The sequence below is a fragment of the Danio rerio genome, chromosome 3 (genome assembly GCF_049306965.1).
Source record: "Danio rerio strain Tuebingen ecotype United States chromosome 3, GRCz12tu, whole genome shotgun sequence".
NCBI lineage: Eukaryota > Metazoa > Chordata > Actinopteri > Cypriniformes > Danionidae > Danio > Danio rerio.
In genome coordinates this window covers 22,238,361-22,264,697 of record NC_133178.1, presented here as the reverse complement: position 1 = coordinate 22,264,697, position 26,337 = coordinate 22,238,361, and the positions used below count along the sequence as shown (strand labels likewise).

The 26,337-nt window shown below is 34.9% G+C and overlaps 2 protein-coding genes across 5 annotated transcripts in view; both read left to right on the top strand.

The window, feature by feature from the left end:
- Positions 1-6,488, top strand: part of igf2bp1 (insulin-like growth factor 2 mRNA binding protein 1) — a 56,774-nt gene extending 50,286 nt beyond the window's left edge. Inside the window, exon 15 of one of the 2 annotated variants that reach the window (XM_068217112.2) lies at positions 24-6,488. In XM_068217112.2, coding sequence (XP_068073213.1) covers positions 24-173 — 150 coding nt within the window. In that variant the 3' untranslated portion in view covers positions 174-6,488. 2 annotated transcript variants of the gene reach the window in all.
- A 5,242-nt stretch (positions 6,489-11,730) lies between these two features.
- Positions 11,731-25,668, top strand: si:dkey-225f5.4. 3 transcript variants are annotated; one of them, XM_017354754.4, is made up of 11 exons: positions 11,731-11,813; positions 12,617-12,643; positions 12,766-12,862; positions 13,082-13,205; positions 13,752-13,909; positions 14,981-15,037; positions 15,174-15,316; positions 18,212-18,377; positions 20,697-20,836; positions 21,621-21,783; positions 25,207-25,668. In XM_017354754.4, the coding sequence occupies exons 1-11, from the start codon at positions 11,791-11,793 to the stop codon at positions 25,270-25,272; spliced, it is 1,164 nt and encodes a 387-aa protein (XP_017210243.2). In that variant the 5' UTR covers positions 11,731-11,790; the 3' UTR covers positions 25,273-25,668. The 3 variants fall into 3 exon arrangements, with proteins under 3 accessions (XP_017210243.2, XP_073800477.1, XP_001340467.3); XM_073944376.1 differs by having other exon boundaries at positions 11,731-11,953; XM_001340431.10 differs by lacking the exon at positions 12,617-12,643.
- The last annotated feature ends 669 nt before the right edge of the window (positions 25,669-26,337 follow it).

Sequence of the window (26,337 nt, the reverse complement as noted above, 5' to 3'; positions counted from 1 at the left end):
GTTTGTGTGTGTTTCATCTTTAGCTGGCACAGAGGAAGATCCGAGACATTTTGACACAAGTCAAGCAGCAGCAGAAAGGAGGAGGTATGGGAACTCCACAGGGGCCTCATCCGCAGGGCATGACTGAGCTGGGGTCTCCTCAGGGACTGGCACAAGAGCCCAGGAGGAAGTGAGAGATCAGCGCCGCTGCCCAGTCAGACGGACAAATGAGAGGACAAACGAGTGGACTGACTGAGAGAGAGAGTGACACACAGACCCAGCGGTAGACAGGGGAGCTGAGAGGGAATTAAAAAGACAAAAAAGACAAAAAAATAGAGCCTGAGAGAGAGAGAGAGAGGACACGACTTTAGTGAATATGAACAAGAAAAACGTGTGATTTAAATTTTTTTTTAAAGAGAGATAATTAGAAAACAGAGACCAGATGCCAGGCCAGGTGGAGTGACTGAGGATGGCGAGGATGTCCGTCGAAGCGGAGCGCCCTCTGCGGAGAGCTTTTTTACATGGTAGCCGCTTATTAGGAGTAGGGCATAATGATGGTCCCTCAAAATGAGCTGTTTGGGATCCCCAGCCATCAGCAGTCACTTCAGATTTTTTAACTGTGTTTTTTTTAAAGATAGAGATATATGTATAGAAATGTTTATTCAGAGGTATTATTAATGAAATGCAGTGAGGTAGAGATGGAGAGAGAGAGAGCAGAGAGCCAATCACAGTTCTTTGTGGGCGGAGCCACCAGTCAGGTGACTTCTCCCTGTTTTTCAGAGCTGAGGGGAGGGGCCAAAGTTGTTAACACTGCTCTTGAAATCCTTCACGCTTAACTGTGGGGGTGACGAGATGAAAAAAAGATGAAAAAATGAGGTTGTAAATATAATCTTCATGACTTTATGTTTAGATGCTGCACGTCAACGTTGCCAATCAACTACGCAGCTTGAGAGGGTCGTGCCACTTTTTTGTTTTGGAGACTTCTTTCTATTTAGGCTGTGTGCTGTTTGGCTGGTGGGACGTGCGGCGAGAGTTCAGTAAGTGTGTGGGCTAAAGCTGACCTTGCAGTTGTATTGCAGTGGTTCAGCTTTGACGTGTGGAAAACGAACAAATCCCGCCCTAAATCACGCCAGCGATGATCGCTGCAGCGCCTCTCACACTCAAACGGCATATTTTATATATATTATATATATATGATATGTGAGTTAACCTGGCCCCTCATTGCATTAGAGCAGGCAGACATTGGGAAAAATCAGAAAACAAGAATCTTTTAGAAAGCAATTTCTTGTTAGGAATGTGTGATTTTAAGAAGCAATCGTCATTTATAAACCTGGCCTTCAGATGAACTGTTCTGCATTCTTCCTGAGAATAAATGTGCTGCTAAATATGCAGCAATAGAATCACGTGAGGACGGTTGTCCTGAATGCCAGGTTTGAATGATAGACCTGTTGGTCAAAGGAGAAGAACTGGTGACAGTACAGTGGTCTCTGTGCTCTCTCTCGCCCACTTTGTTCGATATTTGCCGATGAGGTTGCCAGAGTGCTGGCCTTTCTCACTGAACCTAGAACAGATTAGATAAAAATGAAATTAAGAAAAACAAAAAACCTACCTCAGGGTATTGTTACCTCAGTATTCCTAATTTCTTTTTTCTTTTAAATTCTTTTTTTTTCTTTCTTTTTTTGTGCTTGCTGGTGTTTTATATAAAAGCTGATAGTCTTGAATATTTTATTTTTTTAAGGAAGAAATATTTTTATTTTTTTCCTTTATTTTCCTTTTTGGTATGACTGTATGCGTGAGTGTAACTGAGGGGATTTCCTCACCTGAGCTCAGAAGGACTTCCAGATTCATTGTTTAGGCGGTCTTTAGACCAGCCTCTGAGTCCTTGTAGAGCCGCACTTGATATCACTGGTCAATGGGACACAGGACGAATCGTGCCATCTTATTCTGGTGCATAATGAACGCTGCCATACCACAGGATTTAGTATTAGTGTTTGTAATACAAGCTGACGGTAGAAAACTAAAAGTTACTCTTTTGCCAATACTGTGGTGTGATCTTGATCATTCTGCACTGAAGGACGTCATTGGTTAACTTACTTGAAAGGGCTTGAAAAATGAAAGCGTGTAAACTATCTTTAGCCCCAAGACGCTGAATGTGAACTATTTAACATCTTTGTTTTTCTTTTTGTTTGTTACGGATGGAGTCTCGTCCTTCCCCATTGTCCTGTGCAAGTGTGCGCGGTTGCGTTTTCTGATTGAGTTACGTGTTAATTTTTTGTTGTTGTTGTTGTTGGGGAAGTGGTTTGGGTGTTTTAAAAAGGCAGAAACATAGGAAAACACTCTATGCTCTCAGTCTTACTCATTTTTTTAAAAACCGACTGAGAACATACAAGAAAAACGGGAGCCAAAAAAATGCAAAAACTGAAGCATTCACCATCTCTCAAATTGAAAACTGTAAATAATTTGTTCAACAAAGCAATCAGATTTAAAAAAAAATCTTTGTATTTTTTTAGAATAAAATACTAATTGGATAAAGGATGGCAAGACTTTTAACCGTTAAAGATGGATGGACACTGCCAGACCGCATCTTTTCCACGTTCCATTCAGAAGGGTTTGCCAGAATGTTCACATGCTTTAACTGGTCAAGGTCTTTTATTTTGTTTTGTTGTTTTGTTAGATTTTTTTTTGTTTGTTTGAGCTTCCCCTTTTTCACACTAGATGGCAGTCTTCTGTTTTCTGCTTGAGGACTGAACTTGTCAACATCTCACATACTGCTCTTCAGGCGAGAATGAAGTTATCTGTCCTGTTCCAGCCCATAGATTTCTGTCAAACGCACTCACACACACTTCTGCTCTGTTCAGACTGCAGCAGCCTTTTGTTTTTACGTCTTCTTTTTTTCTTTTTTGACAGCAAGCTTGACATCTGGTTGCTAACTGTTTCATCAATAAAAGACAAAAAATATGTGAGCGAGAAATATTAACATAACCGCAGATCTCCGAGAACTAACATAGTTGTGACAAAGCGAAATAGTAGGTATGTTATTGTAATTGCATTTTGTTTTTCATTATTTTGTCTATTTTAGGATTATCCTTTGGGTGAAAGCGATGAGAGGGATGGTATCAGTGGATGGGTGGACATTTTGTAAAGATCCCAAGGTTTTAGATGTGTCCCCTTCCTCTTTTTTTCCCCCCCATGGTGTTCTTACCTTTCATCCCTTGACACCACTCGCTTCCTTCATCCACTTGTTTTTATTATTTTTTTTTGGCGATAGTATCTGAGACATTAGCTTTGGCGAGCAACGTGTCGTTTCAGTTCTGGAATAGAACGCCCTCTCTCACGCTGGCCTCGTTTGTGACCGTTTTTTCTGTTTAGTTCAGTCGTTTGATGTTGAAATTTCTTTGCAATTTTGTTTTTCTCTTTATCAGATCGTCTCCATTTATTTAGTTTAGTTTCTCCTCGATCAGAGTTCTTTATGCACAGACACCTCTTACACTGCTACGAGTGAAATACTAACACTTCACGTAATACCTGTGCCAAACCGGGGTTCTCTTTATGTTTTGTTGATGTACTCCAGGATAAAGGAACTAACTGCGACTGCACAGTCAGGAACGGATGCATTGCCTATATGCACGCTCCCCTGTGAGTTGGCCTCCTGTTTGGCACTTTTCGCTTTTCATTTCAATATATCGAGGCCCTCCATGCTTTGTCAGTGGTGAGGGCTTGAACAAAACAGTACAACCATTTCATTAGCATACTTGAGCTTTTCGGAAAGAGATAGTATGTTGTTTACTTATGCAATTTTGTGACAAGTCACATAAACGGTGTTTGTCGCACGGACTGTTAAGTGTCCACTGGGAAAAGTTGCATTGCAGTGCGTAGATCTACATGTAGACCACAGTATGAAGAGCAGCTTAGCTGGTTGTGGTCATCATCATCATATCGACGTTGCATGCCACTGTTGTATCTCACCATGCTAGATTCTGGCCTCTCCTAAAGGAAAATATTTGGGTGCTACAAATGACGTCTCAAACCTCACATAACTAGGAACGCTACCTCAAGACTTAGCCATAAGATTGTTTTATCAAGCAGACGAGAGCGAAAGTGCATGTTACATTTTTGAGTTTTAATTTATTTTTAGCTTTTAATTTCTCTAGACGTTTGGATAGAAAACTACTCGAGCTTAGAGCGGGGACTCCTTCGGGATGGGGTGACACAACAGGGAATGGATGTTGTGGTATGATGGCTTGCACAGGAGGAGGAAGGTTGAAGAACCCGTGAAATGATGCTAAACTAAAATTCTCTCCACGTCGTGATTTACTGTGCATTCAGGTCATGGCAGGAGTGTTGTATTTATGAGTTAGACTGGTGTGAATGCCAGCACAACGTTGTATTTACAAGTAGGAATCTCATGAAAAGACAATGAAATATAGTTTTGGAACTCTCTCAGAAATATGGGTACAAGAGCTATCACTCAGGCAGTACCTTTTCAAAAAGTCCATATTTGTATCTGAAGGGTCCATATAGGTACCTCAAAGGTACATTTGGGTACTAATATGTACCTTGAGGTACTACTGCAGACTCTATTGGTATAAATATGTATCTTTTGAAAAGGTAAAGGCCCAGCGAATGCTCCCGTACCTTCATTTCTGAGAGTGTATGAAAAATGAAACGACGTTCCCTGTCTCTTTAGCACAGTTTTTTGGGGTAAACTACCTCTTTAAGCCCTGTCACTGGGGTGGTACCTTTTAAAAAGATACAAATTTTTAAGTAAAAGGTCCATATTAATACCTCAACGGTACATATTAGTACCTAAGAAGTACAAAAGTGTTCCTCTTAAAATTTGTAGGTACTAATAAATACTTTTGAGGTACCGATATGGACCTTTTCAGTACAAATGTATACCTTTTGAAAAGGTATCACCCGTGACAACTTGCATACCTTTATTTCTGAGAGTAGATGAGCACACAATGGCCTTTAATTAATCATGCAGCCCTTTTAAACATAACACCTTAATGATTCAATGGCAGTCAGTTGGTACAGTCAAAGTTTTCAGAAAATCCCCAATTTTAATAGTGGTTATAAGTTTGTAAGAGGGATTAAACGTAGTCGGATTCCTGAAATTACAGTAACATAGCTGTTGCTGTAAACAACCATTTAATTTAATGTAAAAAATGTTCTTTCCACCCAGTTTGGAAACTCTTGACGCTTCCCAATTGTAAATGCAACTCTTGATGCTATGCTTCTCCAATTTCTGACAAGGAAACCTATATTTACAACAACTCTGATTGCACATGAAGGCAGCATTGAACGGCCCTGACTATTATGAAACTAATGGCACAAACGTATCCAGGCCAGCATTGGTAGGGTGACTAACGATACCTCTGTAAAGATGAACACACATTTGTGCCTGTTGCACTCCTTCATCTATGTCCTTTCCCACCTTGATGGCACCACACTACCTCCACGCCATGCAGCCTTGACCCCACAAGTACCATCCTCCCCATTTAGAAGCTGCTGATTTTGAAACCGGTCTCACTTTTTTGGGGGTGAATCTAGATTTAAGTTGGCAATAAATCGGCACTTTCTGCCCTAAGCTTCTACTAACATCTTGTCCTCAACTTGTAGTCCCATTTTTTGACTTAACGGCCTGAATCAAGAGGCATGACACCTATAATCATGTATTTTCAATTTTTTCTTTTCTTTTTTTGTTGATCTACCTCTTAGAATAAAGACAAACCGATAGAACAGATCGTAAAACTAAAAAAGGACACAAAAAGTTACAATGTTAAGCTAAATGAATCAATAATATTATATTAATAATAACAATAATAACAATGACTTAAGCATCTGGGTAGCAGCATCTCCATATACTGTAGTGAATAGATCTTTTACTTCCAAAGATGATGATGATTTTTCTCTTCTGTTGTTTTGAAATTGTTCACGTGAATTTGGTAATGGGTTAAATGGAAATGCGGGAGGGGGAATAAACGGAAAAACTATGACAATTTCACTATCTGATCTCTCCTTTTTCTCCATTATTATTAAACTGACTTTATTTTAACTTCATCTTTCATTTCGAGTTATATTTCTGATGGCTTTTTAAATATGACATAGGATTGTATTTCTTATGTTTGCAATAGAATCCGCTCTACTTTCTCTGTGAACCGCAACATAATAGTATCTTTTCAGGCCGCACAGAGCAGCATGATGTTGAAATTATTTTCATTTTTATTGTTTCATTTCACCTGTAATGATGCAACAGGAGAGTGAAGGTCCGTTGAATTAAATAGGGCACATTTTTTTTGGAGGATGAGAGAGGAAGGAGACTACCTTTACCAGACTACCTTTATCCCTTCACCCTTCTTACAGCAGGTGCCACAGACATTAACAGGACTTTTTAGCCTCTGCCTGCCTGATTTTTCTTTGATTCTCATCCACAATTGTTTTGAACTCCTTGTAAAAAATACAGAGCATAGATATGAATGTGACAATAAAAGATGAGTAAACCGGTGTATTTGAGTGTGTTCGTCTTTGTTTGAAATGAGATGCATGAACACTAAATTATCTTTAAATAATCTATCCCAAATCAAATTTAATAGCATATTAGTTGCATGTTTAATATAAAACAGTTGATAATGAAACTGAATATGAAGGAAGTTTAAACCGAGAGTTTTTAAAAATGACATTAGGATGTTTAGATAAAATGTTGTTTAAAGCAGTGATGATTTTGTTACTTTTCACAGTTTCATTTTTGAAATTTGCATAATTTTAAATAAACATTTATAACAATTCAATAAAAACATTTATCTCATCTATTTGAAATATTCAATTCATTATTAATAATTCTTTACTGTAAAACCCATTAAGTTAACTTAAACCATGAGGAAACCGATTGCAACAAACCATTTAAGTTCAAAAACCTAATTCCAATGAGTACTGTGAACTTAATCTATTTGAGTAAACAAAGCAATTTGAGTACAGTAAAACCCAATAAATGAAGAGAACTCAAACCAACTGAGTACTGTAAAACCCAATAAGTTAGGCAACTCGAACCGTTTGAGGGAACCAATTGCTACAAACCATTTCAGTCCAAAAACTAATCTATACGAGTACTGTGAACTTCCTCCATTTACGTTAAACTACTTAGTTAGTTGATTGAACATCAATGATGAAAACCTGCTGTTAACAAGCAGAATAACTAAAGAAAGAAACAAACATAAAGCTGACTTTAGTCACAGCCTTAAAAGAAATGAAACGCATTCAATCTCTCAACATTTTAGCAGAGATTCATTAAGAACTCCACAAATGAATGTCTTCTGAAATTATCTAAAAATATAAATTTTCTCACACATCGCCACTGATGTGAACAGTGTGTGCTTAATTGGGCCCTTTGACTTCCTCATGTTTGTTTTTCTTTGGCGTTTGTAACTGTGTGTTATGACAAGTAAACAAAGGGGAAAAAATTAGTTGAAGTCAGAATTATTAGCCCCCCTTTGAATTTTTTTCTTTTTTAAATATTTACCAAAGGATGTTTAACAGAGCAAGGAAATTTTTCACAACATGTCTGATAATGTTTTTTTCTTCTGAAGAAAGTCTTATTTGTTTTATTTTGGCAAGAATAAAAGCAGTTTTTAAGTTTTTAACGACCATTTTAGGGACAAAATTAATATCCCCTTTAAGTTTTTTTTTTTTTTTTTTGATATTCTACAGAACAAACCACTGTTATACAATAACTTGCCTAATTTCCCTAACCTAGTTAACCTAATTAACCTAGTTAAGCCTTTAAATGTCACTTTAAGCATTATAGAAGTGTCTTAAGTGTTTTAATCAGTTATTATAAATAAGTTATTCCAAGGTTTAGAAATGTGTCAAAAAAATCTTCTCTCCCTTAAACACAAATTGGGGGGAAAAATAAACAATGGGGCTAATGATTCAGGGGGGCTAACAATTCTGACTTCAACTGCATTTCATGATGGTGTTATCCAGTTTTTCAATAGTGTATGTTTTCCTTCACTTTAGATTATAATGCTGTGGTGCTGCTTTTCACATTGCTGAAAATAATCCCCCTGCTGTCGTACTGAAGGTAACCCAGCAGAGTTTGAAATACATTGAACATCTGAACCATCTTAAACACACAGACATCAAGAATCATTTTTTCAGTAAATCTTGCAAAAGGCTTTTGTAGATGTTCGACAGAAACAAAGCCCAGCAGGTTAGTAATAAGTAAAGCTGTTGATACTGTTTGTTTAGTTATTTAATGATCCTCTGTTAAGATTTTAAGAGACTGAATGCGTTTCATTTCTGTTAAGGCTGTGACTGAAGTCAGCTTTAGTTTTGCGTTTCTCTTCAGTAATTCTGCTTGCTGACAGCAGGTGTTCATCATTAATGCTTAATCAATACTTACTTGATTACTTAATTAATTAATTGATTGACTTCAACTCAGAGTTCAAAACTCATTTCAAATGACTAGAAATAACTTCCAGTAAATTGAGTTACTTCATTTAATTTGATACATTTGACTGTTGGGTTTTACAGTGTAATTGTAAAAGTTACAAAAAATAAATGTTACATTTTGGAATAATTTTGTGACATTCATTAATTTTCTTTTCAGCAAAGTCCCTTTAGTACACAGCGGTATGAACCCCAACCTATCCAGCAAATGTTTTATGCAGCGCCGGCAGATACCCTTCCAGCTGCAATCCATTACTGGATTTAATATCTTTGGACTGTGGGGGAAACCGAAGCATCTGGAGAAAACCCATGGCAACACGGAGAGAACAAGCAAGCTCCACACAGAAATGCCAACTAACCTAGCTCAGGCTTGAACCAGTGACCTTTTTGCTGTGAGGCGACAGCCATACGCACTGCGCCACCGCGCTGCCCTAATTTGTGACAACTGTTTACATTTAATTAAACTTAAAGCAACATGGTTCACTGTCACCTCACAAGAAAATTACTGGAACGAGTCCCGGCTGGGTAAGCTGGTGTTTCTGTGTGGAGTTTGCATGTTCTACCCGTCTTGGCGTGGGTTTCCTCCGGGTGCTCCGGTTTCCCCTCACAGTTCAAAGACGTGGTATAGGTGAATTGAATTAGATAAATTGGCCATAGTGTATGGGTGTTTCTCAGTACTGAGTTTCAGCGGGAAGGGTATCTGCTGTCTAAAACATGTAGATTAGTTGGTGGTTCATTCTGCTGTGGCGACACCTGATGAATAAAGGGACTAAGCTGAAAGAAAATGAATGAATAGAGGCAGGTTTAAACTGAAAACAATTCATTTATTTAAATGCATTTTATTTCTTGAATCAATTCTTCAGTAATAAGAAAGTTTGTTGTCTAAACCAGTTACATTTTGGAATTATTTTGTGACATAATTGTTCAAATTTAATTAAAGTTCACTTTTACATCATTGTACATGGGGCTGCATGATATTGGAAGATCTGATATTGCGAAATTTTATTTTTCTATGATAAATATTGCGACAGTTTCACAAGATCAGAATCACAAAGAAATCAGAAAGAGCTTCATTGCCAGGTGTGTTCACACATTCGAGGAATTATTTTTTCGTGACAGAGCTTCTACAGTGCAACAGGATTACAGAGACAAGACAAAAACAGATAATAAATATATTTTAAAAATAGAAGTAGTGAATTCAAATGTACAAATTGACAAGTGTATGTACAGGTGTATTACTTGGAATGTAAAGTATGTTGTTAAAACTGTTTAAAATGTTTAGAATAGCACTATATGATAGTTTTCTGGGGAGTCTAAGAGTATTCAAAAACAGAAATTAAATAATCACAATGCAAAAAAAAAAAAAAAAAATGCTTTTCTTACTTTGTTTTGTTTCTAGTCCAAATATCTAAAAGTTCTTAGATCAAGTAAAATAATTATTTAGTTTTCAACTTTAGAAGAAATGTCAAAATTTTATGTTTGTCCCTAAAACAAACATAATTACTTACCTATAGGCTACAGTTATCTGCCACTGGGGTAATTGAAATAATCCTGTTTTTGCTTTAAAATGTAGATATTTATACTAGATACAAGACAAAAATTATTACTATTATTATATTTGCATAAGTTGTATACAATCCTGTAATTTTGTAGCTCCTGGTCATCCAAGACTCAACTTTGCATAAATGTGACTGTTGCGAATGTGAATATTGCAATATCAATGCTGAAATAATATATTGTACAGCCCTAATTGTATAAATTAATCTGTATCGCCTGTAATAAAGCAGGTCTCTTCTGAGTCTGAAAAATGAGAAAACAATGTTAGAAAGCTAATATTTGTCATAAAGATAATAAACAGCTTGCAGTTACTTAAGATGTGAATCTTATCATTGATAAAGAATCACTTATTGATTCATTTTGGCTTCAAACTAGTTTATTTTATTTATAGTTGAAGCATAAATTTTTTTCCCCAACAATTAATATTTCAATTTATTTTAAGCAAAATATATAGGGGAGAGTGGGGACAGCTTTTCCTTCAGTTTCTCAGAGACAGTTTTTTGTGGAAACCTAAAATTGTAATATAGTAAACCCAAATTTATTTAACATCCACCCACATTGCTATAATATGTATACAAACACAGCAAAAATGTTGGGTTCCACACAATCGATTTGTGTTGGGGCAACATAAAAAATCAGATTACTTAATATTTTAAGTAGATTTTAAGTAGAATAGTGTTGTTTCAGCTTATTTTAAATAAGTCGTTTGAACAAACAACAAATGTCATTTTATTTGAGTGTATGAAAAATGTACAGAATTTAAACTCAAACAAAGTCAAATGTTGCAACTGACACCGAGCAGAGAGATTTGAAACAGTCATTAAAATGTAATGATATTACATTTTCTAAAATATCAGGCTGAAGTTTATTTTTTTATTTTTTTTTGGTAAACAGACTATTTGTAAATTGGTTAAATTGTTAAATGTGTTAAATACAGAAGATTAAAATAACAAGCAACAGTCAACTATCAGACCTAAAAAAACTGAACAAAATCTAGACTAAATCTTTACTAAACTTTTTTCCCTCCAAATTAAATTACATTGAAACGGTGGTACATTGGTAATATGACGAGCTAAAATCAATTTTGTGATTGGGAACAGTTGCAACAGCAACTCTGTCACCATAATTAAACTGTCTGTGCTAGGGAGGCACAATAGCTTGCATGATAGCTATACCTATTTAAAGCTAAGAAAAACAGTGATGTAAATTATATAAACGAATAATGTTTTACAAAAACAGATTAGACAGCATGAGAAACTTTTTTCTTACTTTTTTTCTTTTTAGTAAAGATGAATTTTATACTGAAGGAATTCACATACAGTATGGCTGATGAAAATTTCTCCAGATTGAAGGAGGGTCCAGCAGAATATGTAGTATGAATATCATCACTTGCTCATTCCTGAAGAGAGAATAAAGTCTTTTTGCGACCGTCCCCACTCTCCCCTGTTTATAGTTTTCAGCGTTACATTCCGTCTGTAAACTATGTAAAATGTTATTAAGGCGCGTGTGGTCATTATTTAAAAAAAAGCACAATTAATACAAGAGATTTCTCTGACCCGCGAATGGTGTTTAATACGGTAAGAAATGAATTACAAAATAAAGGTGGGAGATGAGATTTGCAGGTAAAAGTAACGAAACGTTATGGACGTTATGGTACATTACACTGTAAACAATTTTGTACTTTTAGGTCGTAGTTACTGATCAGTGGTCGTAGTACAAGTAGGCGAATTGAGACGCAGCCTGTTTGTGACGTATGCCTCAGAGTTCCGACCAATCAGTGCTTGGCGTGTGAGTTTCAAAACAGAAATGGCGACGGAGAGAGTCGAAGCGTGAGTATTCTGTAACAAATTGTAAAGAAATCTGCATTTCTGGAAATAATCAAGTATCAGATATACAGTTGAAGTGCTCAAATCGTTTAACCATGCACAGATGCTATAAACATCAATGTAATTTGTCTTGTGTGTAAAAGGTACAAAGGGATGAAAGGAGGCAATCGTACAAAGTGACCATTATGAATTCCTCTTAAATATCATTAGCAAATTCGTTCTTTCGGTGATTTTTGACCACTTTTGGTCAAATAAAAGTGTCTTAATAACATTAATTTAACCTCTGTTGCAATATTGACCATTTAGTGTTGTTACATTTAATCCTCTCCTTCTCGTCTGTCATAACACTCATAAGTCTGTCATAACACTCATAACTGTGTGAAAGCAACTTAATCCGTCGCTATTTGAAACTATACAGTTGTAGACTTTTACAAGGTCATTTTATTTAAACTGTTCTGACTTTTCATCTTCAGTTGTTATATTTTGTAGACTTGAAAGTCATAATGGTATGCATGTGAGTTTGACACCCTTAAATGTATGAAGTTCAGTCGACTGTAGCTAACAGTTTGTTGTATGTTCTTATTCATATGAAGTTTGAAATTGCTTAAAAATCTAAATTCAAAGTCTGTATACGATCTGAAAGAAGCAGTTTGCCCTAAAATGAAAATTCTGTTATTATTTACTCATCCTCCACTTGTTCTAAACCAGTTTGACTTTTTCCCCTTCTGTTTAAGACTATAATGCATTGACTTAGACTTTTCTGTTCCTACTATGTCAATGGCTAATTTGTTTGTAACATTCTTCAGAATATCTTTACATGGAACGACTTCATTGTGAGTAATAAACTGTTAGGATATTTTAATGTTGATGAACTATCCCTGTAACATTCAGTGTCTAATTTTTATTAGCATTTTTAAGGGTCTTAATAAGTGTAATTAATATTTTTCAATTTCAGACTGCTGGAAAGGACTGACTTGTCTTCCTCCAAATCATGCAACACAACCGAGTTGCAGGAAACAGGAGAAGGAGAGATTATGGTTCCATATCTGATGGTAAATAAGAGTCTTCTAATATGTAACTTAAACCTCCTACTATGGAACAATAATATGAGTTTCCTTTTTTGTTTTCTTTTGCATGTCATTATTTAAATTTTAGTTGAATTTAAATTGATGTCTAATACTCAATTATCACAGTTTTATCTTTATAGCAGTCAAGATTTAACTAATGAATGTTTGATGTTTTAAAATTAAAGCATTTTGTTTTTTGCCTAGGACTGCCGTCGAAAACAGAAGCAAGTATTTAGGCAGCTGTTTGTGGTGGACGACATGATCCAGCTGTTAGCAGGTCTGGAGTCAGTGGATCAACTGTTGGATGAGCCTTGTCCTCAAAACCCAGGTAACAGACTCATCATGGGTTGTTATATGCGGCCGCTTCATTTGCAGAAAGTGAATTGGGGTATATGCACACAGACTATTAATTTCAGCCAGCCAGCCTCAGTGCTTCCAGTGAACTGTCTTTCTATTATAAAATTTCCACTTTTAAAATGTGATTTCTTTAAAAATCAGGGATCTTCAAAGCCTGATAGATATTTGATATAAAGTGTGTCCAGACTGAACAAGAAGCACTGAGTTGAAGTTCATTTTCCCCTGCCATGTCTTCATAATATGAGTTTATTTTACCCCAGTATTTTCAATGGAGTTTCTGCGCTTGCCTGCTGATCTTAACGGCACTAGCGGTTGCATCTTTCATCTTGTTTTTTGCTTGAACGACTAAATGGATGCTTAAGTCTATTAAACTGAATGTTTTGTAATAACAACATCGATGCTGTAAAAGGAACCTTAGGAAATTGACAAGTTTTCTCCGGAAGTTTATCATTGGCTGAAAAACTCTAGCTTTGCATATACCCCATTGTGCCTTGATTTTGTGTGTGTTGGCACACAGGTAATGGAGCACGTTCTGCATGGAAAACTTTAAAAGCAGAATATCAGGAGAAAGTTGAGGAGATGGAGGGGCTCATCAGCACTCTTCAGATCCGCATGGAGGAGCTGCAGGCTAAACGCCAAACACTGAACTCTCTGCTTTCCACTTTAGAGATGAAAGTAAGTCAGAATGTATTTTTCTATTTATATCTCTTATGTCAGGTGAATTAAAAATGTACAGTTGAAGTCAGAATTATTAGCCCCCCTTTGAAGTTTTTTCTTTTTTTTATTAGCCACATTAAGCTAAATGTTTTCGATAGTCTACAGAACAAACCATCGTTATTCAATAAGTTGACTAATTACCCTAACCTGCCTAGTTAACCTAATTAACCTAGTTATGCCTTTAAATGTCACTTTAAGCTGTATAGAAGTATCTTGAAAAATATCTAGTCAAATATTATTTACTGTCATCATGGGGAATATAAAATAAATCAGTTATTTGAAATGAGTTATTCAATCTATTATGTTTTTAAATGTGTTGATAAAATCATCTCTTCGTTAAACAGAAATTGTGGAAAAAATAAATAGGGCTAATCATTCAGGGGGGGGATAAAAATTCTAACTTCAACTGTATATGTTACAATAATTCTGACTTTTTATCTTTCATTTGAGTTTCCTGACTTTAATTTATTATTAGAATTGACCTTTTCTCCATTTGAGGTTTATGAATCTTTAGTCAGACCTTTTTGTTTTTATTTATTCAAATTGTTAACATGGTGTATGGATGTTTTCCAGTGTTGGGTTGCATTTTGAGTTTCTTAATGTGGATTCTGACTTAATTTCTTGCAATTTTTAGTTTACATCTTGCGCTTCTGTCTTTTTATTATTACAAATGTTTATCTTGCCATTTTGAATCTGTTTTGGGTTTTATTATTTATTCCACAATTCATACTTTTTAAATGAATTGCAACTATATTTTGGCAGTTGCAAGTTTATAAGCTTTCTCAATTCTAGTTTATTCGGGTTAATATCTAACAAAAACATACAAACTGACCAAGACATGAATTTTCAAAACAAGACAGAATTAAAGATTATGTTTTTGATTGTAGAAAACTAAAGAAAGGGTGCTTAAAGTCCTGCGAAAAAGTTGTGTGACCCTAAGCAAATAAACAATGACAGAATAATGTAGTTTTATTTTACACTTGCAAATTTTTATTGTTGTATTGTACATGAAATGTTGTTCTTGTTCAGAAGGAGGAGTGCAAAGAGAAGGAGAGGATTACAGCTAAACAAAATCAGAGAGCTGAGGTAAGTCTCACTTTAGACTTACAGGTTTGTCTAGTTAACTAATAATTTAATTTCCACTTTTCTTCACCAAAAAGATATTAGAACAACCGTGGGATAAACAGGTTCAATTGTTTAATTATAGTTCTCTCACACACAGAAACAAATCAGCTTTCAGTTGGAAGATTCCCTACAGGCAGCCCAAAACGCCATGCATTTATGTGATGGGCAGCTTTCTAAGCTCAAGGATGAGATTGAGAAACGACAGGCACGAATTAATGACTGGACACTATTAAGAGATGGGTGAGTCTATACATGCACTACTGCTAAAAAATGTGGGGACTTGGTTTTAAAGTAATAATTGAAGTAATATTTTTTTCTGCAAAGATGGATTAAATTGATCAAAAGTGACAGGAACATGCATTAAACATGTATATTATAAAGTACATCAAATATATTTAGATTTTTCTTCCCAACAGAATCATCCCACTTAATCTAAAGTAATGACTAAAGAGTAAATAGAGCTATTTAAGTCATCTTTATATCACAATATACACCGTATAGAAAAAAAAAATCACAATGTAAAATTTTTCCAATTTTGTGCAGCCCTTTTACACTCTGTATAAACTCTTAACTTTAATGTATATTCTAGTGCTGCCAAAAATCCAAAAGACTGTAGCAACCAAGGGTGTAAACATCCTGTTTTTTGGCAAAGACCCAGCACAAATACAACTCTGCCGCAGTTAATTATTACTGATAAATCTCTGTCTGCCAATAGAATATATGTTAACATCTAACATCCTGAGGTTAATTTCCACTGATAATATTTCAGTAGTCATTTGTTGCATGTTATCAGTTGCAAAGATTGACTTATTTATGAATAAATCACATTTTTTTATTTAAAGACAATACAAAAAGATCTCAACCAATCAGTGACTCTGTTCACTAAAGCTCTAAACTGTCTGCTGTGGTGTCTCTCTGTGAAATAGTAATATAAATATGTCATAAAACAGAAAGAGGTAGACAATAATCTACAACCCCTTAACAAAACTTATAAATGTATTCTTAAAATTGTCAGAAATAAAGCACATCTTTATTACACCTGCACCTTTCAAACAACTCAGTACTGCAGATAAAACGGTTTATACTAATATAAATCTGTATAAATAAATGGATTCATTAAAATAAAAATGCAAACAATCAACAAAATTTACCAGTGAACTAGAAATATTATTTTCATTATATTTAAATAACGTCTTTGTGACCATAACATAAAGCTGCACAAAAGAACAAAAACAACACATCAGAACCCCAAATGTTCCCAATGATTTTTCTTTCAATTAGAAATTCAAATTAATTATTTCATAAAATTAAAGGTGCAGTAGGCGATCAGCCAGAATGCTAGCATTAGCATAATAGATTTTTTTACAACCCTCCCCTGCCGTCCAAAGCTACGCCTCCTTAAGTCATGAACGTGTGAATACACACTGATTATGTCATTCACCAGTTAGAAAGCTCAATGGACAAACGCACTATCAACCGTAGTTGTTGACAGGTCAGCGGGTGCAGGAATTACAGTTCCCCAGAACTGTGTCACAGGCTATCACTGTTCAAAAATGAACGAATTTGTGAATATAAATCAAACTTTACCTCAGTAAAGCTGGTTAGGCGGAAGAGCACATTTACTTAGGTTTTGTTATTAATCTAAATAAAAATAATATCAGAATAGAAGGAGTGCTAAAAACAAAAATATCTTTTTACATTGCACTTATATTTACGTTACCAAGACAATGAATGACTTTTCATTTTCAGTTGAGCTCGCTGATCCTTGTACGTCGCTTGTTTTCAGCTCCTTTTTCATTTGAACAACTAAACGAATGCTCAGGTCTATTTAACCGACCATATTATGGATGCTGTAAAAGGTACTCCATGAACTTGGAAATAGCCAATCTTTTGCTGGACGTTTTTAGTGGCTGAACAACACTTCTGTGCAAATAAAACCCGTTCATAAACAAGAACACAGTCTACATAAGCTTTGCGTGGCTAAAATAGTTTTAAGACATGCCTGTCTAAAAGAAAAACTTCAGCCGTGGTGTGACCCTTCAGATCGTGGTTTTGAACTGCATAACATCATTTCCCTCCAGCGTGCAAAAGCAACTCCGATATTGATTTGGGGTTTAGCAAGTGTTGAATCTGATCTTGGCTGGTGAAACTGCAAACTATCTTCGGTTATCTTTATTTATTTGAATCTCTGACTCTTCTTCATCTGACAGACTGGTCATTTTTGGGTCCAAACTGTAATTATCCCTACCCAGGGTTTTCACTGTGACATTTCTAACTATTTTTCAGGCCACATTTGATATCTAGAAATTGTTTTTTAAACGCCAACTCTTAGTATATGTTACATACATAGTTAGAACTTCAGTGAAATGTTTCCAGAAGACTACAGCTACCAAAGTTGTCACGACTCACTACACCCTTATTGGCACAAGATCTTTACTTTTACAAACTATGTGGGCTGCTGCATTATTATTAATGCAGACAAAACTTGTGCTGCTTGATATTTATGTGGCATTATAATAAACAATATATACATACATAATAGACAAACTACAGTCATAAATGAACACAATGGAGCAAATATCAAAGTGAAACAAACCATGCTTTACGCTTGTCTGGAGAGAGCAACAGTATTTAAGAACAGAAATTTAAGCATTAAATGTAAAAGAACACTGCATGGCCTTCATCATGTAAATAATTCAATAAAATTAATCTTTATTAAACTTCTTTGTGCAATATTAAATGCCATAATGTCTCTTAAAATACTAAAAACACATGCAGATGATAAACTTCACTCGATTAAGGTTTAATTCTGCAGTAACTCTACAAATCTCCTGTGTTTTGACTTGTGGTTTCCGGTCATCTGTAATCCCGACTCAACATTGCATGTCTTGTTGCGATGTGACTTTTGTGGATGCACACATTGCAAGATCGATGCTTAAACGATGTATTATGCAGGCCTAGAATGTAGTATACAAGTTAACAATTACAGTTTTAAACCATTTATTAGATGTTAAATGAATGTGACCTTTAATTCTAGAAATGTGATTGTGTGTCTGTGTATGTAGTAATTTCCAGATGATTTAAATGCCATAGTGACTGTGTTTCGTTATTCTGAAAAATGTGTTTGTCTGTCAGGCTGCAGTCGCTGGTTACAATGACTCACAAAGGTATGCAGTACAGGCTGCTGTCAGTCAGTCCCTCTGAGCTCTGCCTTGAGCTTTTGACTCATGCTGGCGAAAAACCACTTGAACCGCTGCGTGTCACCATCACCATGACAACCAAAGACGAATTCCATCTTCAGGTACTGTTTGTCAGTGTGTATTGAGAGGTGGAGAGCTGTGATGCATGACAGAGGAGATGAGTGAATGTGCAATTGAACACTTTTTTCAAAGAATCAATATTGAGTGTATGGTGTATTAGTTTAGTGGTTCTCAACCACGTTCCAGCACTACGTGTTTTGCATGTCTACTTTTTAAGTTTTGAAGCAAAGCTTATCGAAGAAGAGCCTAAAATCATTTGCGTGAAAGGCATAATGGCTAATGCTGCCTCTTTGGCAGTATGTAGGGAAGGAGACTAAAAGACGACATTTGATTGTTTAAGACATGCTTTATGTGACCAAGTTAGCATTATGACTAAGTCCAATGGTAATAGAGGCCAATGGTAATACAGGCATTTTCATCTCCCCATATAAGAAACTTGCTGGAAGTATCCAAAAATCTCCCCATAATCATGCACTATAGCAACCATTTCTAGTGGTGTCCAAAATCATAATGGAAGTGCACTGAATAAATCCCACAATGCACAGCAATAACAGGGTATTCTATGTAAAGCTACCCAATCGGGCCAACACTCATCCAGTCACTAAAAAATATTTTAATATAAGTTTTATGAAGCGTTTAGTTATTAACTCTATTTACTTATTTATATGGTTTTGATTATCTTCCTTACAATAACAATTGTTTTTGATGTTTTTTTTTTTCAAGTTTTAACTTGGCCATTAAAAAATCTTTAGCAATTATTCTTGTGTGAAATTTCATTCATTATAGTATGAAAATGGTCTTAAAAACGTCTTTAAAAGTCTTAAATTTGAGTTGAAACCTGTAGAAACCCTAAATAATGAGTGAACGACCCATATTCACTCAAAGAATAGAAAATCCCCAATCATGCATTGTGAGTTTGTGTGCCAAACTAGTTTCTGTATCTGACCACTAGATGGCATCTAAAGCCATCTGCCTGTAAGTTTAATAATAAAATATTATTTAAAGAAATGTTTCAAAGTCTTCGTTTCATTACTAATAGACGACCTGCCAATAGTCAGAAATCACAGGATCTCACAAGAAAGTAAAATCTAATCTTTTTGAAGGATTTATCAAGCAGCTAAGAACAAACAAAGCAACATTCATTCTGGTGCACCAATTTACTCACTTGTTTCATTCACTCCTTTAAGTGGTCTATAATAGTGGACCAATGTAGGGAATAGTGAATGAGGGTATAAGGGGTGATTTAGGATACAGCATCTGTCTTGCAGTCTCTGCTGATGATCTGTTTCATGTGTGTAAGGTTAATGATATATGGAAAACATGCAGAGCTGGTGGAACCATTGTTTTAGCTGTTGGGTGAATAAAACTTCATTAAACATTATGAAAAATTCCCAAATTTAACAAAGTTAATAAAAAAATAAATAAGACACTCTTTTGTTCATCAGGCAATTTTGTAACTAAAAAAGATGCTTTAAAAATGTAAACTTTGTTTATGTCTCACTGTCATGGTAGTGTTGTGAATGTTTTTTTTAAGGTTTTTTGGGTTGGTGTGTATGTAATATTGATTATGCTGATAATAATGTTTAGAATTTTAGAAAGTATCTATCTATCTATCTATCTATCTATCTATCTATCTATCTATCTATCTATCTATCTATCTATCTATCTATCTATCTATCTATCTATCTATCTATCTATCTATCTATCTATATCTGTCTGTGTGTCTGTATATCTGTCTGTATATCTGTCTGTCTGTCTGTTTTGATGTGGTGTGGCAGATCACTGTATAGACACCACACTTAAATGAGCATGAGTGAACAGCATCACCGTTTCCTCTGCTGCTTGTTGTAGCACAAAAAAACATGAATGAACTTCTCATGTAAACTCAATCAGTGCTTAAATAGCAGAAAAAAAGTAACAATAAAAAAACGTGCTATCAAATAAATTTTTAAGTAAAAATAAACTTTACCATAAATTTGTCTGTATAGTATTCTGTTTAACATTTTTATGTCTTTTTTAAAATGCATGTTTAAATACATCTGTCATTAAAATGAGATATGAAGTCATTGTGTAAATTAATACATTTTAATGATGAACTGGTGTATAAACGTATTTTATTTATTTGTTCATGATTTAGACGTTCATGTTAAAATGTGCAAAATATATGTTTGAATGTTTTTTTTAAGGCATGCTGATTATAATAATTAAAATAATAAGGTCCTGTTGGTAATTTTAGCCCTTAATATCAATATAATATTAATGTGCAAATAATTTTAATATGTTTTGTTTTTGTGAATGCTTAGTGCTAATTTTCTATTTTCTTTTGTAGTTATCTGGTATTTATTGTTTTATTCCTTAAGGTGCTTCAGGGAACTGCTGGTCTTGTAGAGGAGGCGATGAATGGTCCTCTTAGGCAAGTGAGCGTCGCCCTTGAGGAAGTGATGGAGAAGTACATAAGTCAAGGAGAGATGCTGTCTGAGATTCAGTCTCTGCGTGCCAGGTAAAAAAAAAAATTATTATTTGCATACATTTAAAGTAGAACAGTTTATTTTATAATATAGTGCAATAAAAATAAAATTTTATTAACCATTAAGTGGATCCAAACCATAATGAGTTTTTTTTATCATATTGAACACAAAGTTATTTTGAAGACTATTGCTAGCTGGTTTGCATTGACAACAATAGTAGAAAAATAGTGGCTTCTGGTTTTGCTATATTTTTTTCTTAATATTGTTGTTTGTCTTCAACAAGATTCTCAGTTTTTGGGTGAACTTTAATAAATAACATTTCTAATTATTTGCTCTGTAAACCTCTGGATTGTAATACATTCAATTGTAAAAAAAAACAAAGACATCATGCCACTCAGAACTCTAATCTGATTTTGGTAACGTGCAAAAGGTTCTGACCAAAAGCAAATAATTTTAAGCATGTTTTGACAACATAGCTAAAATTAAGCCTGCTGACTGACAAACAGGCAATATTTGATTCAATATGCAACTATTAATACTAAAAAAGTTTGACTGTTCCATGAAAGGTTATAATAGCCTAATATACCATTAAAGCAAGCAGAACTATTTTTATCAGCACAATACATTTTTATTTTATTGTGGGTTTTGTTGCATCTCAGTTTGGAATGAGGAATGTTCAAATTTAAGCTAACACATCTGTGGCGCATCATGGTTTGTGGAAGAAAAGGAAAAACCTTTCATTTTTGTGAATAAAGTACTACATGTAATTTTTAATTTTATTTAATAATTAAACTATATTTTCCTTTGTTTCATCAGGTATGCAATCGATTGGTGTCCTGCTGAAAAGCTTCTGATCTTTTTAAAGACTGCAACCAAAGTATGTCATCTGAGGGTTGAGGAGGGATATCCATCACACGGTCGAGCTGTCCTCCTGTCTGTGAGAAAAGACGGCAATCTCCTTGACATCAACGATCTACAGGTAAGAAGTGTAAAAATGATTTATTTATTTGTTTATTTATTTTACAATCATGACTGAAAATGACAAGATTTGCAAGTTTCAATTTTATTTTATTTTTTCTGATTTCTGCGCAGTGGCTTTATATTTTCCCACTTTGTTTTTTTATATTTTTTTATATAGTGGCTTTATATTTTCCCACTCAGAGTTTAGTAATGAACAAATGTAAGGCTACGTTCACACTGCAGCCAAATGTGGCCCGAATCTGATTTTTTTTGGCCACATTTGACTCTGGTAATGACAGTGTGAACAGTCCAAACCGTATGGAATCTGATCTTTTCAGTACAGTTTTGTGCCTTTTTTTATATGTAGTATTAAATCAGACACAGATCTGATGTTTTGCAATGCGACCGCAGTGTGAACGGTTATGTCGGATTTCATGTGTCTTTTACATAATCTTCGAGTGACATGCCGCATCATACTGTGCTGCAAACATCATCTGCTCCTCAGCAGCACAGTAGAATGGCACACAGGGCATACTTTACCATAGAAAAGTTGGTTGTTTATTTTAAAAAAGATTTTAAAGGCAAAACGGTCTGGTTAACGATTGGGGCGGGGGTTGATCACAAAGCTGAAGAGCGTCGCGGTTGTTGCGGATAGGGAATCTGTGAACAAAGGAAGGGGGCACTTTCATTATGAACTTTTTCTCAGAGAGAAAAAAGGGCAGGTGCTCAAGCACCCAAACCCCCTTTTGCATGTGGCTGTTGTTTATAACGAAGTAAAATGAAATAACTCTGCAAACAGAGATAAACCAGCTCTGCTTCACACTTCAGTCTGCAGCTGCTCATTAACCCTTGATGTGTTCACGACAACAGTGGTCAGACAAACGCACACCTTGGTTGTCATAAATCACAAATGATAATTGTTTTTTTTAATCACAAGTGACTTATTTTAGGTTTCAAATGCCAAAATACACATTAGTAGTAGCAGAACAGCACTTTACACTTCATGAAATACACCACGGTTGTCTGTGAAAAGGGCAATAATTATAAGCATGATCTGAAATTGTGCTTCCTTCATACAGTACACACATTGTCTGCATAAATAAAATTTAAGTGCTGCACAGACATTAGTCTATAATTGTACTTTTGCACATACGTGTCAGTTTCGGACCATGATCTGTTCACACTGCAAATCTGATATTGGCCATATTTATGAGGGCAATGTGAACAGCCATGCAAAAAAAACAGATCTGAGAAAAATAATCTGATTTGAGCTCTAAGCCTCGCAGTGTGAACGTAGCCTAATGGACAATGGACATGAAAGGCTGTAATAATGTGCCAGAAGTACACATAAATAAAGAGGAATTGAATTCACAATTTATATAGAATCAGCAGTATTGCAAATGATCTTTAACAGGGAGCCAATGCTATGTTGATGCAACTAGGTCTTTGGTTCTGGAAAGCACTGCTGCATAATTACTACAATTAATACCGCATATCACTATAATCTAGTCTTGAGGTCATGCATATAAGAATTGGAGATGTAAATATTTAAAGATATATTTCAGATGGAAAATAAATACATTTTACAAATGTTGGTCCTGTGGCCTTGACAGGTTGCTATAAATGAACACAACCAAGTTCTTGGCTTGGCCTTACAGAGCATCCACTTAGAGTTTAGCAGTATAAAAGTTTTTGTGAGGGAAAGTTTTTGGTCTAGTAATTTGTGCATATATGTAGTAAATGCTTGTTAGTCATCCAGTTCTTAATCTCAATTATACTTTCTGATATCTACAGCATAACAGTAAAAATGACCTCTTTTTCTTAATGATATTAAGAGTAGCGTATACTTCATGAAAAGCAATGGTTCAATTTCTAAGACTTGCGGTACTCCAAACTTGTGATACTACTACTTCATTCGGACATACAGAGTATTTTTAATCAGGTCTTAATCAACAAGTTTAGTTATCCTTAAGAACAAAAATTCAAAAATATCTTTATTTGTCAATTACAGTGCCCTTTTGCTCTTTATCTGAGTGCATGTATCTTTTAAAATATTTAAAAAAAAATGTAAATGCATTATTTCAATGTATTTTTAAGACTTGCGGTACTCAGTACTGAACTTGTGAATTTTTTTTTATTGCTACAAATGAAAATGGTTAGATAAATACTATTTAAACCATGTCAGTGCTGCGCAAATATCATTAATAAACTTGTCCAAGAGAATGTTTTGATAGATGGTATCAAATTTAGCAACCACAATCAGATAAGAGCTAAACAAATCATTTGTAACTTTGATAAGTGCAGTTTCAGTTAAACAAGACATTATTATTAAAGGAGATAAGTTTTTGAAACTATTGTTTGCTTTTTTTCTGTTTCGCCAGCAAAAATAATTCCAGACAATTTCAACACAGCATTTAGACTTCTCAGCCAAACACTGAATCCATCTGCAGGGTTTCCGCGGGGTCTGAAAAAGTTTCAAAAAAATAATTTAATTGATGATAGTTTAATTTAATTGATGATAATTTAATTGATGATAGTTTAATTTAATTGATGATAATTTAATTGATGATAATTTCTAAATCTAAATTTTAGGCCTTAAAAAGTCTTAAATTTACTGAAATATTGTGTTGTAGATCTTAAAACTTTTTAAACAGATCTTAATTTCTTTTTGTTCATGTTTTGCTAACCAATCTGGCCATACAATCACCAACAATCCATCTCAATAAAACTTTCAACTTTTTATTTAAACGGAAATTTTCAACTCTATTTATCTTAATGGTTTATTTATTTTCCTTACAATAACATTTGTTTAAAAGTTAGCCGTGTATTTATTGCTGAGGACATTGACCTGGACAGATTGCTGTGAATTGATTTAGATTGTAATCATTTTAAACAAAAAATAATAATTCTTAAATTTTTTAACATTTATTTTAACTAAATTTAATGTTGAAAAAAAGTGTATGGATACAAGTAGAGCTTACTTATTTTTACGCAATATTAAAAATAAACTGTCTTATTTATTACTTTCTTCAGGCTTACAGGGAGATCTTAATCAGCCAAAGCACAAGGTTACACTAAAGAAAAGTAGTTTAATTATCTCTAAGAAAAATAATCCCAGCTATATGTTTTTTGTCAATTACAGTCCCCGTTTGCTCTTTATTTAAGTGCATGTACGTGTACACAATCTATTAAAATCTATTTATTTTAATGGTTTAAATTTTTCAGTTGAATTATTCCCCTTCAATTATTACTCCATTGCACTTTAGAGAAGACACACTGATTGACATTTTACAAACTGTACTTATCTTGCGTTGCACTGAGCATGGTGACCCAGTATCTGCTGAAAGTCTTCCCTAGACAGAGTAATTGATAAATGTCAAAGTGTTCTCAGCTCCTTACAACATGTTTTTGTAGATAATTTCTGAGTTCATTCTGTTTTCAGCCCCCAGTTCAACATCCTGTCCTGACAGAATGGCTTGAGTTTCTGTCCTCCAATCCCAACATCTGACATCACAAAGTTTACTCCACTTCTCGGAAGACTCCAGTCAGACTCCGTCACGTATGTCACCTCCTGAGTCAGAGTCTATTAGATATTACAAATGAACCATCTGCATTGTACAGTTATATATGAATGTTTTAAAATGTAAATTAATGTTTGTATTGTTTCTGAGTTAATCATTAAGTACTTTAGATTTTATAAAACCAACCCTGTTATTATTATGATAATTATATTTGCATGGAAAGATTGAGCAAGTCACCATTTCAAATTGATGCTCATTACGTAGTTTTAATTCACAGAGCTCTGCATTGTTCAGTGGTAATTACAGCTATATAGTTTAAGTTTAAATGTCATGTTTGTGTCTATTCAATAGCAAAAGGGTAAATAAAACGATTCTAGTTTTTAGAGTGAACTCTTGTTATTCCACACTAGAGGGCAGCACTTTCTGTGAGCGGTGCCACACGCACATTGTTCCATCTTCTGACATAACAGGTTAGGTAACCATTTAGACCGTGTCTGGAGACTCAAGCTTCTTCTGGTGCCTGGATAATTAATCCTCCTTTTCTTTTTACTACACAACAAGTTCATTTTTCACCATTTTTCTGTTCTTAAATGTCCTCGGGTTTCCACCTCAGACACGAAAAGCTCCTGTCACGTTGGCTTCGGGCAACCCTTGTGCTTGTTATGAAAGAAGAGATCAAATTCGGTGCCTTTTCTTCTTCTCATGGTTGTTCTGACATACTCTACTTGGCACTTGCAGCATGACTCCACTTTCTGTACCAGTTATCCCCCTCATGGCTCTGCACTACAGGAGCTCTCTCATTGGCCAAATAGGATGTGAGGTCTGCTCTGGATTTAGCCAATAGGGAGCTGTTCAACTCTGATTATGAGGGCACAATGACCCACTTCTGGATCCATGTGTGTGGAGAGCACTCTACATATTCTGTGCTCACTCTGCTGTCTGTAATGAGAAGGGGCCTGGACTAACGCAGTTATCTTAGCAGAGATCATCATCAGATTCCATATGCTATGGGGGAAATTAAGACTGGCAAATAATGACAAAAATATTATTTA

Coding starts and splice junctions, on each gene's coding strand:
- si:dkey-225f5.4 (XM_017354754.4), top strand. CDS start 11,791: ATGGCGACGGAGAGAGTCGAAGC. Junction 13,206..13,751: donor GCCTTGTCCTCAAAACCCAG/GTAACAGACTCA, acceptor GTTGGCACACAG/GTAATGGAGCACGTTCTGCA. Junction 21,784..25,206: donor TTGACATCAACGATCTACAG/GTAAGAAGTGTA, acceptor TTCTGTTTTCAG/CCCCCAGTTCAACATCCTGT.